A 17,929-nucleotide genomic window follows, 5' to 3' on the forward strand; every position below is an offset into this window, starting at 1 on the left:
AGGAGCAGGTAATTTCCGGCAAACAACCAAGGCATTTAACATAAGATTGGTGACTAGGGTAACTTGCCCGTTATCCCGAGTGGTTAAGCTACTCTCGTGTTCATCTGTTTAAGCTGCATTAATGTGTACGCCGTATGACGGTTCATTAATGTATCCACCACGGGTTCATTGATTAAGAGGGCAACTGTTAGCCCGACACTCGGGTGTGCGCCACAAAAAGTGGTCACGTTCCGCTACTCACCCTCCATTCGCTGAAAAGGAGGAAGCCAACAATTAGCCCAACACGAGGCAACTGCAAAGGTACCGGCGGGAACACGCCTACGCCAACGACGCAAACTTACGAACGCTTGGTTTCAGCGCGAGACACGTTATGGCGATTTCTGGTTGGACATTTGGGTCGTGTCACTTGCAGTATGAGAGGTGCGAACGCCTGGTTTCAGCGCCAGTTTCGGTCGTCGAAGTTCGTACGTCCGTGTTGAGTCTGTGGTTCAACTCGAACCTCTCTGCACCTCGCCGCGGTGGTCTAGTAGCTAAGGTACTTGGCTGCTGACCCGCAGGGTGCGGGTTCGTATCCCGGCTGCGGCGGCTGCATTTCCGATGGAGGCGGAAATGTTGTAGGCCCGTGTGCTCAGATTTGGGTGCACGTTAAAGAACCCCAGGTGGTCTAAATTTCCGGAGCCCTCCACTACGGCGTCTCTCATAATCATATAGTGGTTTTGGGACGTTAAACCCCACATATCAATCAAATCAATCAATCAACCTCTCTGCGCTGGGAATCGGCGTAAAAATGATCGACCATAATTACCTAGCTAAAGGCTCGCATGGCCCTACAAGCAGCCTTCAGTATCATTCCATGTTTAAGGCTTGCGTGACAAGCTTCGCTTTTTTTTTTCGGGAACACAACTTTGAGGTTCTGTGCTTTCTTTGTATCTAGGGCACTGTGTTAATGTCCGCGTGCAAGTGCTGATGGTCACTTCGCCTTTGTTTTGATTATCAGATAACTTTGTACAAAGAGAGCCCTGCGGGCCCAACTGTTAACGGAAATCGGGCCAGGGCACGCGACATCGACGTGAGCGCGGAATACGATTAGATAGTGGGATATAACCATAGGTCTCGTACAAAATCGCCCCGTTGTCGCAAGGATCTGGAAACATCGGTGTTGTCTTCAGCAGAACATAATTTTGCCGAAATTTTTGCTGACGACACCACGACAGCAAAAATAGTAATTGAAATATATTTAGAACTTGTAACATATCGCGGCGTGTCTTTCTTTGCCACTTAATTTTTTCGTTCTGAATGAAGCCAACCAAAATCAAATCTGTCCTCAAGGCAGTGATAAGTTTATTTGCCCATCACTACTGGGCTTTTCAGAGTAAAAAAAAATGCATGAATTCTGCGCAGACGCGTAGTTAAAGGCCTTCCAGCGTATCAACATACCTCATCAGGCAACACACTGTACGCATTGTCTATTTTTCTGTAACAAGATGCTGATACGTCATACAGCTTAAGTGTAGAAAGAAAGCACTTTTACTGTGATCCATGAGTGAGAGCTGCTGACATTTTCATGTATGACCTTTAGGTATTTCTTGCTTAAAGTCCCACTGACATAGCCAATATCTTGGCACGTTAAGAGCTTGACACGCTTTGTAGCTATGTCATCTGCATTGCACACTTCAAAGAGCCTCTCGATGTTTGTGACCTTGCTCGAGGCATTCTAGATAGTGCAAGTTTGTTTTTCACAGGTTAAACACATTCGGCTCTCTAGCGTCGTACCAAAGCGTAACTTTGCTCCGAATCATAACCGAGCATGAGGACTTCGCCAAGTGGAAACCACTGAAACGTTTAAAGCACGTTATTTTCGTTAGCTCGCTAGACGAGACATGAAAGAACGAATGGTCGCATCGCACAATACACAGTCTTTTTCTTTCTTAGTTCTTTTTAGCAACCAATGGCTGAGCCGCCTAGGAGATATTCATGAGCACTTTGACAATCTAGTAAAAAAGCATACTTGATACAAAACGAGAGAACCCGCAAGTTATCGCTAAAAGAATACAAATATTGTACGAATTTCTCGGGGAATGTGTCGTGACTTACTATTGCCCTAACAAATATTGAGATTAGTTCTTTGATCAGCGCCGAAGTTTTCTGTCATCTGCAGAGTGGATAAAGAAATTTACCCTTTTCTGTGCAACGAAAACTTGTATAAAGCTAAGACATGGTTGCCACAAACAGAAACGTATAAAATACCGTGCATTTCCGGTCATTTTTGGCCGATATTACTGTGACCTTTCTGTGAAGCTTCCTGTGTGCGGACGACTGCTGTAGCAGTGTTATGAACAGCCGGTGGATCATCATTCGCACTTTCTTCGGTACCAAAAAAGCACTTTCCACAAATATTCCTCTCAAGTTATACATCCAACTCGGCCCCATGGGGCTGAATCCTTATGACTGCAGCGTGCAGTTTACACCTCTCACCTCCTTTTATATCACCGATATTACGTGCTATGATGGATGTTCAGGAAAGTCATTTTTCACGAAGTATGTGCATTCCGACAGTACGGAAGCTTAGCCACTGGTTATCGAGACTGAGGCACCATAACATTGCAAGTGAGAGTTGTTGGCAGGTGACGCACGTGGCCGCAACACACGCGGTTGAACACAAAGTGACTTGTGCGCCATATAGCCACTGCATCCATGGTTCGCCGAGTTTCTCCACGAAAGCCCATCGAGTTCAGACGACACGAGCCCGCGACTCGGCTGGAAGCACCTTTGACGACTGAGCATTGACTTCCACCGCCTGCTGCTGTATTAGTACACGGAAACAAGTTCAGTCCATTCTAAAGACGTAGTCCAAGATCACATGTGGCTGTGACGTGGCTTGCGCACGCCACTCTCCGAGTCCTCGGCGTAGCTCGCCACACTGCTCCTGCGGTCGTTGTAGACCTGCAGCCGTAGACTCTGCCGGGCCGCTGCGGACGTGTCTTCGTCGGGTTGGGTCGTCTCGTACGCGTCGTTGGTGTAGCCCTCACCATTGGCGCCCGAGAACACGCGGTCGGCGGGAACGTTGTTATTCCGGTGTCGCGTGCGAACCCCCGGAGGGCCGCCACTGCCAGCGACCGCGGCCGCGGCGGCAGAGTATTGGTTCTTGGCACCTAGCGTCTGCATCTTGCTGTGGTTGGCGAGCACCGTGTTTCGGCGCACTTCCAGTGCGCGGAGAGTGTCCCGGTTACGGCTGAAACGCCGCAGGCCACTCAACACTGGTGTTCCTGCATGTGCTGAACAGAAAAGCGGGAGATCCATATTTTACACAAATATTCATACTAGATAACGGACCTACGAGATAAGTGAACTCGATTTACTTGGCGTAAACAAGGCTAGTCTGAGGCATTAAACTATACCCTGAACAAACTATTTCGAGCGAGTGAGTTACGTAATCTAGACATTTAGCGCACGCTAACAATACTTTTCTATCATGTCAGCTCACCTTCCGCATCGACAGCGTTGATGCTCATAAACCTTTTCCGGAACGCCACGTCCAAGGTTCCAGTCCTGGCTCTCTGGTGACGACGTTTCTCGAGGTTTTGTATTGTCTTTCGGCGTTCTAACCGCTCCGGGCCTAAGTATTCGTCACTGTTATCGTCATCTTCGTCGATACCCTTGAGCCTCTGTAGCTGTCTGGCGATTTGTATGGCATTGCGGTCAATGAAAGCGTCATCGCTGACGTCCTCCACTTTCTGGTGGCAGCAGGACAGCTCAATGGACGCCAGGATGTGCGACAGGGTCTCGAAGCGATGGAACAACATTCCCGTGAACTGTATCACCATGATGACGGCGAAAAAGATCACGAAGATGAGGCCGATTGGCTCAAGCTGCAGGTGCTCCTTTTCGATGACCACTTGAGACGTGTCCGGAATGAAGGTGATGTTGGTCTTGACGCCCAAGGGCCAGTTCACGTGCAGCTGCTTCTTGTTCAGTTGCAGCAAGAACACAATCAGAATGAACAGCGCGTTGAGCATAAAGAAGGCGAATACCACGCGATTTCGCAGTTCCTTCAGATCGGCTGCGATTCGGGCCTGTTCCTCCTTGTTCTCATCGATAGGGTACAGATACTTCTCGATCAGGTCTTTCCAGAACTGGATCTCGGGTCCCGGCAGATACTCCACTTCACCTCTCTTGAGCTCTTTGTCTTCAATCCAATACGGGTTGATCAGATCATCTCTCTCTTGGCGGGGCTCTGCACGAAACAAATGAATAATACGTAGAGTCAATTACATTGATTCCTGATGTCAATTAATACGTACGCCATCGTTAAGCTTACTTAAGCTGCCTTTCAGTACATTCTTGAATTCATAACACCAATTTCGTTGTTAGCGAATGACACGAAACGTTTGCGAAGTAGCTACTCACCGAGTTGTTCGCTGAGTGATCCACAGGTGTCACTTCCGTACTCGTTGCCGTCGTCTTCCACGTCCTCGTTGAGCACAGACAGGCCTCCGTCCGACTGCCTGGAGCTGCGTCCATGAGCTGCGGGCTTGCGCCTCGGTGGTGGTACCCCGTGCACGATCTCGAGCTGGCGCTCCATGCTGCTGATCTTCTTACTCAGGTTGTCGAGCTGATCGCTGATCCTGGCCAGATGCACCTTCTCCTCGCGGTTGTTGGGGTTCGAGCATATCATGCATGTGAACAGCCCCTGAAGTCCGAACATGCCTTCATCGCTGCCCTTGCCACTGAGGTCTAGAAGCCCCAAGAGCCCCCCTTTTTTCTTTTTCTTCTTCATCTCCTCCTCCAGCTTACGCTCTTCCTCCATCTCTTTCTTCGTCTTCTTGGTCTGGACTTCTCGTGTTCCCCAGGTGACGACGTTTAGGTTGATCAGGGAGTACAGGATCAGGAGTAGGTACATGGAGGGGACGCTGAGGAAGTACAGCAGACCCGGTATGATGCACATAAACTCCTGCGGATGCATTAACGCCGCCACGAAGAAGCTACTCGATAAAGATATAAGGAAAATGGCCGACGGTGAACCGACGCCGTCTTCGGATACCTGGATGGCTGTGCCGACGAGTACGGCCATCATGAGTAGTGCGTACGAGGCGCTCATTATTTGGGCAACTATAATCTGCAAGACAAGCAAGAGCACACAGAGGACGCATCAGGCGCTGAGCAGTCTCTGCACGAGAAACTTCATCATTAATACAGTGAATATATGTGGTTTGCAGTGAAAACTATGGCAGAGTCTGCATGAAATCAGTGTGACCATGCCTTCTGTACGAAATCAAACCACAATTTTCTCTAGTTTTTCCATTTTTCCTTTTATCCAAAAATATTGCATGCCCATGAAAATTCTATCCCTTTTAGACGAATATCGTTCAAGGCCGGAAATACGCATGTTCAGAAATTTCAGAAGTGCGTCTATATAAAGTTCCTGTGAGAAATTTATCTGTTTCTCCGAAAATGTTTGGACAAACGATTCACGCTCTGTCGCGCAATGTACTGAGCAGTTCCGACCCATATATAATCACCGCAATGTGACGAATAGCTTACTTCATATAAACATGTTCGCATGTGGAATGCATCGCAGTTGTTTGAACGCAGTATGAGCAAACTCATTTCCTCAGAAACTGCGACTGGTTTAATATCCAAGTACAGGAGCACACGCTCCTGAAACTAGCCGTATATGAAGATCATCGTGTTTTCGTACTTTTAAGCACATTCCCGCATAAATTCCGACTAAGAAACCCCATGTGTGACGTTATACCACCACCGTAAAACTTGAATTTGGAAAGAAGGGGCTCGTCTTTTTTCTTTGTTACACACAATATTATTGCGATCTAACAGACAATCATGTCAAGGAAAGTGTAGCGCATGTTATACGAGATAATTTTAATATAAATGTGAAGGGAAAAAAAACTTCCAAGCATTTCCCCGAGGGTGAACATGGTTAAGTGCGAATACACGGGGTGATGCTATGAGGGGTATTTATTAATTCGCACTATTATATTTATTAATCACACTATGGTGCCTTTATGGTGTAATGGTTCCTGGGAATCGCAATATGATCACACGGGGGAGTTTACGTTAACTCACTGGCGAATGCCAACGGATTTTAACTTTACTCCCCCTCACGACCCGCTCTCGACGGGAGACTGAGAGAGAAGGCGGGCGCGCGAGCAGCTGCAGCGAGCGAGGAGAGCGGAGGAGCGAGCGAAGGGGGAGGGGGTATAAGGCGCGTTACTGACACGGATATCAGCGTCGCGTCCGTGGCTTATTCGGTAGAGCGTCGCGCTGCGGCCCGCCAAGTCCTCTTTCTTTTAAAGATAGAGAGAAGACTGCGGAGGCCGCCGACGGCGGTGGATGGTTTGGGGTCGCTTATAAAGTGTATTCACATTTAAAAAAGCCGATGGAAAACTTGCCGCGGGCAAAGACCGACCCTGCGAGGTTCGAATAACGCGTCCGATGCACTATCAATTGAGCTGAGGACAGCCGACTGAGGATAGCCGCCGTGCTCAGTTGGTAGAGCATCGGACGCGTTATTCGAATTTCACAGGCTTGGTCTCTGCCCACAGCAAGTTATCTTTTCATCCACTTTTCTTTGTCCACATTTACGATTATCCCATTTAACATCCGCTATACTTTCCTTGATATGATCGTCTGTTAGATCGCACTAATATTGTGCCTAAGAACGACAAATTGAGCTCATAAGTGTACACTTCTTTCCTTCAGTCATAGCAAGCGTCTCGTTCTGGTAGCCTGCTTGCCTTCAGGTAGTATATACGAGGGACTATTGGTCAGCCGCCAGCTTGTAAGAAGATCATGTGCTACGTGGCACCAAACAAACAGAAAAGGAGTGTTCTACACTAGCCATCATGGCCACAGGCGCGCTGGCTAACAATCCAACGTTTAATTCACATATATACCCAATTAGGTCGATGGGGGGGGGGGGGGGTAGCCGCCGTGATATCTCAGTTGGTAGAGCGTCGGACGCGTTATACAAAGGCCGCAGATTCGGGCCTTGTCCATGGCAAGTAATCTTTTCATCCACTTGTCTTTCTTCACATTTACATTACAATCATTTCGTAACATCCGCTATACTTTCCTTGACACCATTATCCGTTAGATGTGACTAACACAATAAAACTTGAGAGTGCTCTGACTCGCGTTGCTTAAGTATAGCTATTTTATCGGTCTCATTAGCTGATCCACGTTGCTGGGGGGCCGGTATCCTACTTGCTGTTCTCATTACACTTCTAGAATTGACGTCCTAACGTGACTTTTCTGCTAACCCGGAAGGAAATTTTGCTGCTGCTGCACTGCTGCTGTGCAACGTTCAGGTTATGGAAACGAGAGGCAGAGCACTGTTACAGTTGCATTACATGAAAAATTCTATAGTCACGGTCCTGTACAAGAACCAGCAACGTACCTGGATTTCGTTCTTAGTGGTAAAACAGATGAGCATGAAGAGCAGGATGGGCACGATGTTGTACGAGAAGGAGATCCAGTTGGAAATCTTGAAGGCGGCTACCATGGCACCAACCAACATGAGGAAGATGGTACCGGGACCGAGGATAGTGCCCACCATGAGCATGCCCTGGTAGATGATGTAGGGGAACGAGATGTTGTCGTTAATGGCCACGGTGCGTTTGTAGTCTCCCAGCAAGTCCATGATGTTGGCCATGGTCGAGGGCGCCCAGCGACGCCGCTGCGTGTAGAACTCGCCGAAGCCTTCGGGACAGTGCGTGTAGGCGTCTGAGGCAGCGCTGTATTCGACGCGGTACCCTCGCTGCAGCAGCAGCGTACACAGCCAACGGTCCTCGCCTGCGAATCGTTTGGTATAACTTCAGTGCTGTTACGCGCAGTGACTAAGTTTCTTTTTTTGCACTAATGCTTGATAAGCAATGGATTTTCGTACGCTCAATCTCCCAACGTCGTCTCGCAAGACTCCCACCGAAAAAATGTCAAGTATATATCTACCGTAGCTCACTCCATAAAGCATTGCATCAGTAATGCAGGTTATGTAGGTGAGTCTTCCGCTAACTGAAATGTGTAGGCTTGTGCGAATAGTGAATTTCGGGATCGAAGCGAATTCGAAGCGAATAGTGATTTTGGTCGAATGATTTCGAAACGAATTCGAATAGTATGTATGACATATAAAAAAAGGCAATATTTATCATAACCTAACTAACCTGCACGATACTTCTTTTGAATTGAAATAGGGGCTCTATACAAATGCCTTTTTTTTTTTCGTTGAAAGGAAGTCGAAACAACTTTGATTAGTAGTTTTGGTAGGATCCGAGTGATAAGATACTTAACGTTTTAAAATGTATTATACTGAAACCACATAAACCATCATATCAAGCTCAATAAAATGAAGGATTGACTTGAGGGTAACATGTTCCTTTAAAGGGGCCCTGCAACACTTTTTCAGGTATCCATGGAGCCAGTAAACATGCTTGTTGCCTCACAAATTTACCGCCGCAAAGTTTCTAGAATCAGTCCAGTGCGAGCGGAGTTCCAAAAATTTGTCGCATACTGCAATTGCATTCTCCATTCTCGACCCGTCAAAAGAGCTAGAAGCTAAGTAGGGAAGGATTGCACGTGAAAAGAAAAAAAAAAACATCGTGGGTGCCTAGTGACCTTGAGCATTTTTTCTCTCTCTTTTTTCTTCTAATACGAGGCCTTTCAATGCGATCCTGCACGTACTTGTGGACAAGCGGCGGCCTCACGCGGCGGTCTGATAACGACGAGCGCGCCATGCTCAAATCAGTCAATGACTGTGACCAGAGCCGTATTTTCTTTCTTGGCTGTGACAAGTGATTTTTGAGCTTGTGTCATTTACCGAGGGAAGAGAGAAATTTTTAGCTTTGAAAATTCATTGTGAATTTCAGGCCACGTGCTGCGCTATAATACTTGCCTCGTGTGTTCTCGGTAGCCTCGACTACCGATTGGCAGCGTTTTCTGACCATGCTCAGTAAGTGTTGCAGGGCCCCTTTAAATCTGAAGGGGGGCTTCGCGGCAACGCAAGTTTCTTTTGAAAAGATGTTTTCACGGCTTCGCACTATCATATTGCAGTGAAACAATCTTTACAAGCAAACTAATGTACATTTATTCGTTTATTGTGAATACTTCAAAAATGATCGATAATTTAAATTCGAATTGAAGCGAATTCAAATGATCACCTATTCGTTCGAATATTCGAAGCATTCGAATATTTGCACAAACCTAGAAATGCGTATTAGCGTTTATTTTCGTTTCCACTGTCTTCGTAACTGCTTTATTTAAGTTAGCACACAGTCTTTTCATATATTTCACGCTGCTAGGCGGGTTCTTCACATGGCTCGCGGTTTACGTTTTGTGGAGACCCGAGATTTCACCAAATCAATTCTTCGCTTGAACTCGGACATACATCTGGATTTCATCGACGCGAAGCTTCGCTTCTTTGTCGGCTTTAGTTAGTGTTTGCCTTTGCTGATTGATTGGAAGTAGGAATGACCGACAGTGTGGAATGTGAGGTCTGTGGCACCGAGAAAGACATTGATCATGTGCTATGCCGCTGCTGCTGATTTGCCTTTAGAAGACGGAGGCTTCCAGATGGGATGCGAAAGATTGGACGATCGGACGCTCTCTGTGCAGTTGCTACTAGATCACCGTTCCCATCACCCGTCGGCCAACAAGACAATTAACGCTCTATTGTTTTTTGAAGGACTATGTACCTTTGTGAGTGGCTGCAACTACTGTGCAGAGTCAATGCCACAAAAGAGTCAGTGCACTTGTTGTCGTTCTTGTTTTGCGTTCTCTTTTCTCTGTCACTCTCATATTACCATTCTCTGTCCCTTTTTCCCAGCGTAGAATAGCCAACCTGACTGCAGTCTGGTTAAGCTTTTTGCCTACTCCCTTTCGTATTTTTCCCACCATTTGCTTAATTGTCTCTTGGCTTTGCGGCACTAAGTTAGCGTGTAGGTAAATACCTTGATCGTACTGCACGTAGTGCAGAGCCTCGTCAGAGCGGGTGGTGTACCGACGCATCACGTTGTCGTCCATAAGAGCCTTGGCACGGAAGAGGGAGAAGCAGCCGGGGCTACAAAGCACGCAGCCAATCATGTGCTCGGTGGCTTTCTGTAGCCAATGACCAATAGCGTACTCGAACTTCTGGTACCACACCATTGGACCTGTAATAAAGTTGTCGTGTATAAACTCAATGAAAGCTTGTTTGTGGACGAGTTGGTGAATATTCATTTCAGTGTTAGAAAATACACACATGAGAGACAACAGGCGTGTGTCCTGTACTCTGTCTCGCATTTGTCTCTTTTAGCACTGAACTGCGTTGTGTATAAACTTGTGTATGATATTATAAAAAAGCCAATATTATACGTTTGACGTCTGTATGACTCGCATGACATAAACAAGCAATGCTCAGTTGCAAACATCCTTATTTATCTTCTACTTTGGTTCCTTGTGGCTGTTGGCGGCTCTGGTTAAGGTGACAACGTTTTCTGTTATATTTAACCTACGCCAATTAAAGAAACATGCTTCCTAGAGTACTTTATAAAACTTTGAGACATCCGGCGTTCGTGTATCGTCCAAGAGATCGTGTTAGTATGACTTCTGCCGCAGGTCATATGTAGCGCATAGATAGTTTACTGTACTTTCAAAGCGAATGCGGACATTCAAACGAGGCGAGGTGTCGTTCCAAAAATGCTGTCACGTTCATTACAATTGCACCAAGGACGTTCTTGCGAACATTTTTCATTCGCGATCATTTAGATTTGCGATTATGATTCCCGTATAGCTGTCATCCACTTTCCCTTTTGACGTATACCTGTGCCGACGGGGTGAATTCGGCCGCAGGCGGCTCCCAAGCCTCGGTTTTTCTTCATCAAGTCGACGAGCAGCTGCACAGCGTGCGGCCTGAAGTTGATGTCCCCGTCCAGCGCCAGAATGAATGTGTTCTCGGCCATGACGGCCTTGCGGCTCACGTCGATGGGCAGCTCCATGAGCTTGTGGCCCAGTAGGTAGTACATGTACATGACCTGCGACCAACGCTTTCGGTGCCTGATCTTGCCCTTGTCCTTGAGATGAGCGATGAGCTTGTTCTTGCCCGGCATCTGCCACACCAGTCGGCCACCGTACGGAGTGGGCAGCTTCTTGGGAGGCTTGAGCCGGATGTTGCACTGGTGGACGTTGCTGCGTGGCAAGCGTACGGTGAGTCGACAACCGACAGATTTCAGATCAATTGTTTGCCGTCTCGACTAAAAATTATCAATAATGCCACCTTGGATGACACAACATTTTCATGTTGCTTTTGCACTCCTAAAGCCCGTTTTTAATACGTTTCAAAATTTTGGGAAGGTAAAATATTTCGAGTAGTTAAGGCATTTTTCGAATCTGATCGAATGCTGAATCATTCAAATCGAATATTTCAAGTTTCAAATGTTCGCACGCCACTGGTTAAGGTAACTTAACCAGAACCGCAGGGGCTTTACGTCCGAAAACCAATATTCGATAACGAGACGCTGTAGTGGAGGGATATACGGAGCTTTTGACCACGTGAGGTTCTATAACATGTACCTAAATCTAAGTACACTGGCCTCAAGCTTTTTGTCTCCATGGAAATGCGGTCATGAATTTCGTTTCAGAAATGAACTCCATGATGACAATCCTATAAGGTAACCAAGGTGATTTACCTAGCGGCTGTGTCGATCACCCGCACCATCTGCTTGACGAATCTGTTGACAACCATTTCTTCATCGTTGTCGTCACTCAATTCGAAGGCGTCGTCGAAGAAAACGTGAACTGAAAGAAACATTACATGAACATAACAAACTCAAGCATCGGTAAAAATTTCCAATTGAGAATGAGCATCCGACTTTCCTGTCTTTGTATATTATAGTGTCGCCTGACATCTAAACATGAAAGCAAGTATGACGTTCATTATGAATGGCCTAAAACACATACCTTCAAATTCGTAGTAATCCGGGTCGACAATGCGCAGGTACTTTTGAGCATTCCTTCTCGCACTTTGATCTTCATCCATCCTGCGTAGATGCAAAACAGATGCATCCAACAAATGCAAAATGCGCGGTACTTGGTTGCTTGTCTTCCTTTCTTCCTTGCTTTTTTTATTTTGATCGGATTTCTGCCGGCAATGGTGCTCTTATAAGAAAGCAAAACGTTTTTATCGTGTAATAATTTTTTTTCGTTGTCCTGTTGGTCCTATATGCATTAAACCTTTACAGAAAACTGCACGTTGAGGAACTAACGTAAGGGCTTTATTCGTTATTCAGTAGCTCGTTCTTGGTTTTATTTTGGCATGAAAAAGTGACCTTCACTTTTACCCAAGTATACCGATTAACACAACGATTTCACTATTAGTGGAACAACTGAACTAATAAACATTTCATGCAGACGTTCAAGACTACCCAGACAAAAGAGTGTGCTTTTTGCATTGCACGCACGACTGAGGATATGAGCGATCAATTCTTGACTGCAGGTGGTGTCGAATCAGCCATGTACTGCACGCACCTTATGACAGACTTCAACATCTGTATCATTTCTTCAGCAGTCTCGTGCCACATGGTGGCGCAGGCGTAGATTCGAATGATGTGGTCAGCCGTCTTGGCGCACGATGCTGTCCTGCCGTTCTGGTTGCTCGAAGATTCAGTCTGTATCGATATCGTCTCGTAGTACTGCGAGATGTCGTTGTCGTCGTGTGCGTCCAATGCAAGTTCCTGCGAGATGGATCCAAGATAATTTTAATCTGTTATATAATTTTACACAATAGGCACATGCGGTTGATTACCCTACTGCCAAGAGTAATAAAAATTCGGAAATAGCGTTCCTTACATCGCTCTTGATTTCACCTTCGTCGTCTCTTCTCCTGTTTAATGCTAGCGACTGGTCGATAAGGGCACCGCAGTACATCGGGTTCACAAAGAGTCTGGAAATGAAAGCAGTGCATTGTTTAGTTTCCTTCGAATGTGATTCATTGTGTACGTGTGGAGATTTAGTAAATTCATTGTTTACCCTTTCATGGGTGATTACCAGATGAATGGAACGTCTTTTTCTAGCGTAACATTACCTTTCTTTTTGTAGCTTGAACTCACTGTGGGCTTTGACGTGCCTAAAGCTTTACGTAAATTCGTATAGGCTGCCTTCAAAGCGTGAAATCAGCTAGCAGTTTGCAGCACTTTCGCGACGCATGTTAATAAAAACTTAGATGTAAACGCTGCAGCATGCTTGCAATGTTAGTGCACATTTCCCTGCAGCCTAACCACGTTTGGTTTTCGCTACTACAGCAGAATGCTCTGTTCAGTATAGACTCGACCTTTTTCAGAACACGTCAGCGTTTACGAATTCAGCCTCCTCCCTCGTCAGTTGTAGCTTAAGACGCGGCGACGACCTTCACCAAGCTAGATTCATCCGTAACGCCGTTGCACGCTCACTAATCAGGTGTTACGAGTGTATTGTAATGTGCTCTCATCGAGATATAGGGATACGTGACTCACTTCTCAGTTGTGGCAAGCCTCTCACACTTTGGCATCCAGATGTGCACCGCTATCCAGGTCTGCGACAGCAGCCAGGCGAGCCATATCCAGGCGTGCTGAGTGGTGATGAACTCTTGAAAGAACTCTCCGGCCGGACATCTCCAGAAGAGGTACTTGGGTACGTAGCTTTCGAAGAAGCAGACGTCTTCCGTGCGCATGCCGCAAGCCGCGATGAGCAGCGATATCGACACCGGAATGGTCAAGCTCACGGGGAAGGCGAAGCTGAAGCCCTGGATGCAGATCTTGCAGGCAAACTTGGCCGACACGTAACAGAGAAGACTGGACAGCACCTGGATGGCCGCCACGAAAATGGGCGTCCACTCGCTGGCCACTATGGTGACGTCGTCGTCCAGTGGGCTGGCCGTCGGCAGGTCTGGAAGGTCACCCAGGGTCTGACGTCGCACCTGGACCACGTTGATCTTGTGGGCGTGGAAACCAGAGGCGAAGTTGCGGAATATGGTGAGTACGTTTTCCTGCGTCAGGGTCATGAAGCCCAGCATGCAACATAGTATGACCAGAATCTTCCAGCACGAGACGAAGATGTAGGTGAAGTAGCGACTCTTTCGCAGGTCATCCTTCATTTCGGCCAGCCGCGAGACAAACCCGATAGGAGAGCGCCGATCCACGTAGTTCTCCCACCATCGAAACGACGTGAGAAACACGGCGATGGGCACGGTCCAAGTGCGTGGTCCCGTCACCACCCAGGGCCATATCACGAAGCCGGTTGCCTGAGCCAGCAAGCTGAGCGCGTCCAGGATGAGCTTGGCGAATCGCTTGCTCTCGCCCTTGTAGTGGGAGAGCATGCTGAAGAATCCCGGCACGAAGCAGACGCAGTTGGTCAGCATGGCACCCTTTACCACGTCCAGGTCCGGCAGGACGACGAAGACGAGCATACAGAGCCCGACCGTGTGCAACGTCTCCATGAGGAAAACCTGTTAAAAATGGGTTATTCAGGAACGTGGTCATGAGTTTTTTCATTGTCTAGTCGTACGTTAGGCTAACCTGTTACTTGATAACTTTTGTTTGGTATTTCTGAGAAAACAATTCACTACGATGCTTGACCCAAAATGAGATTATAAAAATACAGAGATAACCCAGCATTTTGATACAACCATGGACTCGAAAGCTTCTCCAAAAATTGTGTGGCATGAATACAGCACTAACCAATGGAGTCCGTTTGTTCTAAAAAAGTAGAGCTCACTGAGATATTAGGTGCGTTATGCGTGAAATAGTTGATCCTCTAATTGGTGGTTTATACCTCCTCATATGCCATTTAACACTTCCCAGTTGGGGTCTATACCCATTTATAGCCTGCTATCGATGGCTTCCAATTTCAAATTTAGCCACTCTGAAGCGCTTCCGGAAGGCTAACGTCATCCATGTAGAAAACAGGTGATATTCTTATAGTATCATTTAGTTGTTTACTTGTTTCTTCCAAAGAGGGCGCTTTGAAGTGTCCTTGAAATTGAGAGCGTTCGCAGCTCGTAGCTCCGGAGATGGCGTCGATATCGCGCGCACTTGGCTTTCAAAAGCAGCAAACGTTGTTGCGTTACAAAGTGTCTAATCCATAATTTTTTTTAGGATGGCAGCAGCGAAGACACAAAAAACAATTTAGAATCATCGGACTTTAGCACAGGCAGCGAAAGTGTGTCAAACAGCTGCGGAACGTCAACGGGTATCCGCCGGTTACTTTCGTTTTTATCAGCGAACCGAGTTGTCGCTGCCACTCTCCGTTCTAAAGATACCTGGCGTGTTCTGAAAGCCACAGCTCTAATCTGCAGGGTGTCAACCCCCTAATATTGGGCAGGTAAGCAGTACAGCCCACCAGTGGCAGCTCAACGAGGGGAGTTCACCGCTCTAAATATATAGAGGTAGATCCGCAGTGGACTTCGGCATTTCACTCCGTATTGCCGCGTCGCGTTTCGTGTCGGAGCAATCGATTTTCTCGTGATGTTCTTTCTCTGAGATATAATCACCGAGATGTGAAACACAACGAATAAATATGCATGGATGCCTACACTTGAGCAAAAAAATTGCCCGCAGCTTCCCTCGGGGGAACACTGAGGAGGATGCGGAGCATATAATTGGTTAACGGGGTGTTAAAGTGCGACTTACTTGGGTCGATGGCTAAATTGGTTAACGTGGTTGTGAAATGGGGTGTTAAATTGCGACTTACTTGGGTCGATGGCTAAATTGGTTAACGTGGTTGTAGGAGGGGGTGTTAAATGAGTGAACACGTACACACGTATGCGAAAGGGCGGCGCTGGTCGAAGGGACGTCGATCATTGTGTTTGTGGATTCGTTGGAATTCATTTCACCGCGACCTGTGTTTGTGGATTCGTTGGAATTCATTTCACCGCGACCTTGGACGTCGACGCGCCGTACAAACCAACCGACGAGCGGCAACTGAGTGAGCGAGCGCCGACCTTGAGTATATATACAGCGCGACGGCGCATGCACTGTCAGCTGTCGAATGTTCGAGAAGGGGGAGAAGCGCAACGGCGCATGCGCGCGCGTCAGCGGCCGATGTTCTCGAAGCGCGACGGCGCATGCGCGCGCGTCAGCTGCCGATGTTCTCGAAGCGTGACGGCGCATGCGCGCTACATTATACAGCTAGCGAATGTTCGTGAAGAGGAGAAGCGCACGCGGTGTGTAGAGGAGGAAGGGTGCACATATGGTGGAGGAGTGAAGCGCGCGCGGTGTGTAGAGGAGGAAGGGATGCACAGATGGTGGAAGAAGGAGGAGGAAGCTTGCGGACGGCGCCGCACTACAAGCCTCGAGTATTAGATGCTCCGCATCTAAAAGCAGAACAAAAAATCACAGTGTATCTACGGAGTGAATGATGACGAGTGGGACAAAACGTCTGCCTGCCTGCCTGCCTGCCTGTGTCTGTCTGTCTGTCTGTCTGTCTGTCTGTCTGTCTGTCTGTCTGTCTGCCTGCCTGCCTGTCTGTCTGTCTGTCTGTCTGTCTGTATGTCCGTCCGTCCGTCCGTCCGTCCGTCCGTCCGTCCGTCCGTGTATATACTGGTCTGGTTACGCTGGAGGGTTGGGCTGCCCTAGACCATAAGAAGCTTCGCCACTAAAAAAATTGACCCGTATCTGCATGTTTTTGCAAATGTCGTCGAAAAACGATAGTCTTGCGTGCGGAGAGAGTGAGCAAGACATTTGTTTGATGTTCTGCGCAAGAAAATCGGTGAATGGCATTCTCGAGGCGCTGCGTTAGAGTGCCTCAAGCGTTCACCGGGGGCGAACGCGCGCATCAAGGCACGTCACACGTGAGACATGAGCGCCATCTGGCAGTTTTCTTGGAAAATGAAGCGCGTGGCTCTGAGAAGAATGTGCGCGCCCGTCTCAGAGGTGATAAGCTGTAGAACGCGAGGCGACGTAGGTGCCACCACCGTCTTTCGTCTTAGCAAAGCGTTGGAAACATCCCCGTTCCGTGAAAGCGTTGCATGGTCAGCGCAGCGTGATAAGCGCTATGATTCTTAGAGTTACATATGCATGCCTTTTCTAGTAAAATACGCATATGCAGACGTGTTGTTATGGTGCCCCAGACATGCGCAATAGTTGCTTTTTAATTGACGATTGCACAAGCATGAACGCTCAACCTTGAGCATCATTAGCGGTCGCTGCGGATGGGGTCGGCTGTTTCAAGTACCCGATGTCATAGATAAAAGCGTTTTATCCCTAACCCACACTCACTAACTGGCTTAAATATGCCGTCACGACGCGTGGGCTCGAAAGTCGAAGACCATATTAAAGTAGCGGAAATCCAATGAAAGCGTTGTATATAAAATGTTGCGCGATGGAAACTATTGCAAGCTTCAGCTCTCCCAAATATTGCAAGTTGATAGGGAACAAATGTCTGGGCATGTCATTCAAGCTTAGGGACGCGCTCCTTCCAGTAATGCGCACTGAATCTATACGCATGCAATGATACACCGAGGTATGTTGGAGGAGTTTTTGTCCCATTAATTACTGCAAACTCATTCAGCGTGCTGCCCCTACAAGCCAAACCGCAGTCCTTAACTCTTACGGGCATTTAAATGAGCTCTTGATACTACGCCAAAATTTTCACTCGTATAGATACCACATTTTTGACACTTGGCTTATCGGTCCAAAAGAAAGCGACATCGTCTGCAAAAGTCAATACTTCAACTTCACTGCCTAATATACTGAAGCCACGAATGCAACTGTGTTATAATATGCTTAAACACAGTGGTTCTAGATAAAGTGCAAGCAGCAGGGGTGGCATCGGGCATCCCTGTTTTACAGAAGAGCGAATAGAAACAGATTTAGAGAGTAGACCATTAACAATCATGCGAGTTGAGCATTCATTATAACAAAGTGTAACGCCTTTAAGAACAACTTTGCCAATATTGGCATGCTCT

At 47.3% G+C, this 17,929-nt stretch overlaps 1 protein-coding gene across 1 annotated transcript in view; it reads right to left on the reverse strand.

Annotated features, from left to right (window-relative positions):
* Positions 1-1,319: 1,319 nt before the first annotated feature.
* Positions 1,320-17,929, reverse strand: part of kkv (hyaluronan synthase-like protein kkv) — a 119,488-nt gene continuing 102,878 nt past the window's right edge. The window contains exons 5-15 of the mRNA XM_037412197.2: positions 13,500-14,470; positions 12,838-12,931; positions 12,517-12,722; positions 11,950-12,029; positions 11,679-11,787; positions 10,814-11,178; positions 9,963-10,163; positions 7,418-7,812; positions 4,408-5,116; positions 3,485-4,234; positions 1,320-3,275 (exon numbers count right to left, since the gene is read on the reverse strand). Of these exons, the coding sequence (XP_037268094.2) occupies positions 2,857-3,275; positions 3,485-4,234; positions 4,408-5,116; positions 7,418-7,812; positions 9,963-10,163; positions 10,814-11,178; positions 11,679-11,787; positions 11,950-12,029; positions 12,517-12,722; positions 12,838-12,931; positions 13,500-14,470 (4,299 nt within the window). The 3' untranslated portion in view covers positions 1,320-2,856. The remainder of the gene's footprint in view (positions 3,276-3,484; positions 4,235-4,407; positions 5,117-7,417; positions 7,813-9,962; positions 10,164-10,813; positions 11,179-11,678; positions 11,788-11,949; positions 12,030-12,516; positions 12,723-12,837; positions 12,932-13,499; positions 14,471-17,929) is intronic.

This window comes from Rhipicephalus microplus, chromosome 1, assembly GCF_043290135.1.
Source record: "Rhipicephalus microplus isolate Deutch F79 chromosome 1, USDA_Rmic, whole genome shotgun sequence".
Lineage (NCBI taxonomy): Eukaryota > Metazoa > Arthropoda > Arachnida > Ixodida > Ixodidae > Rhipicephalus > Rhipicephalus microplus.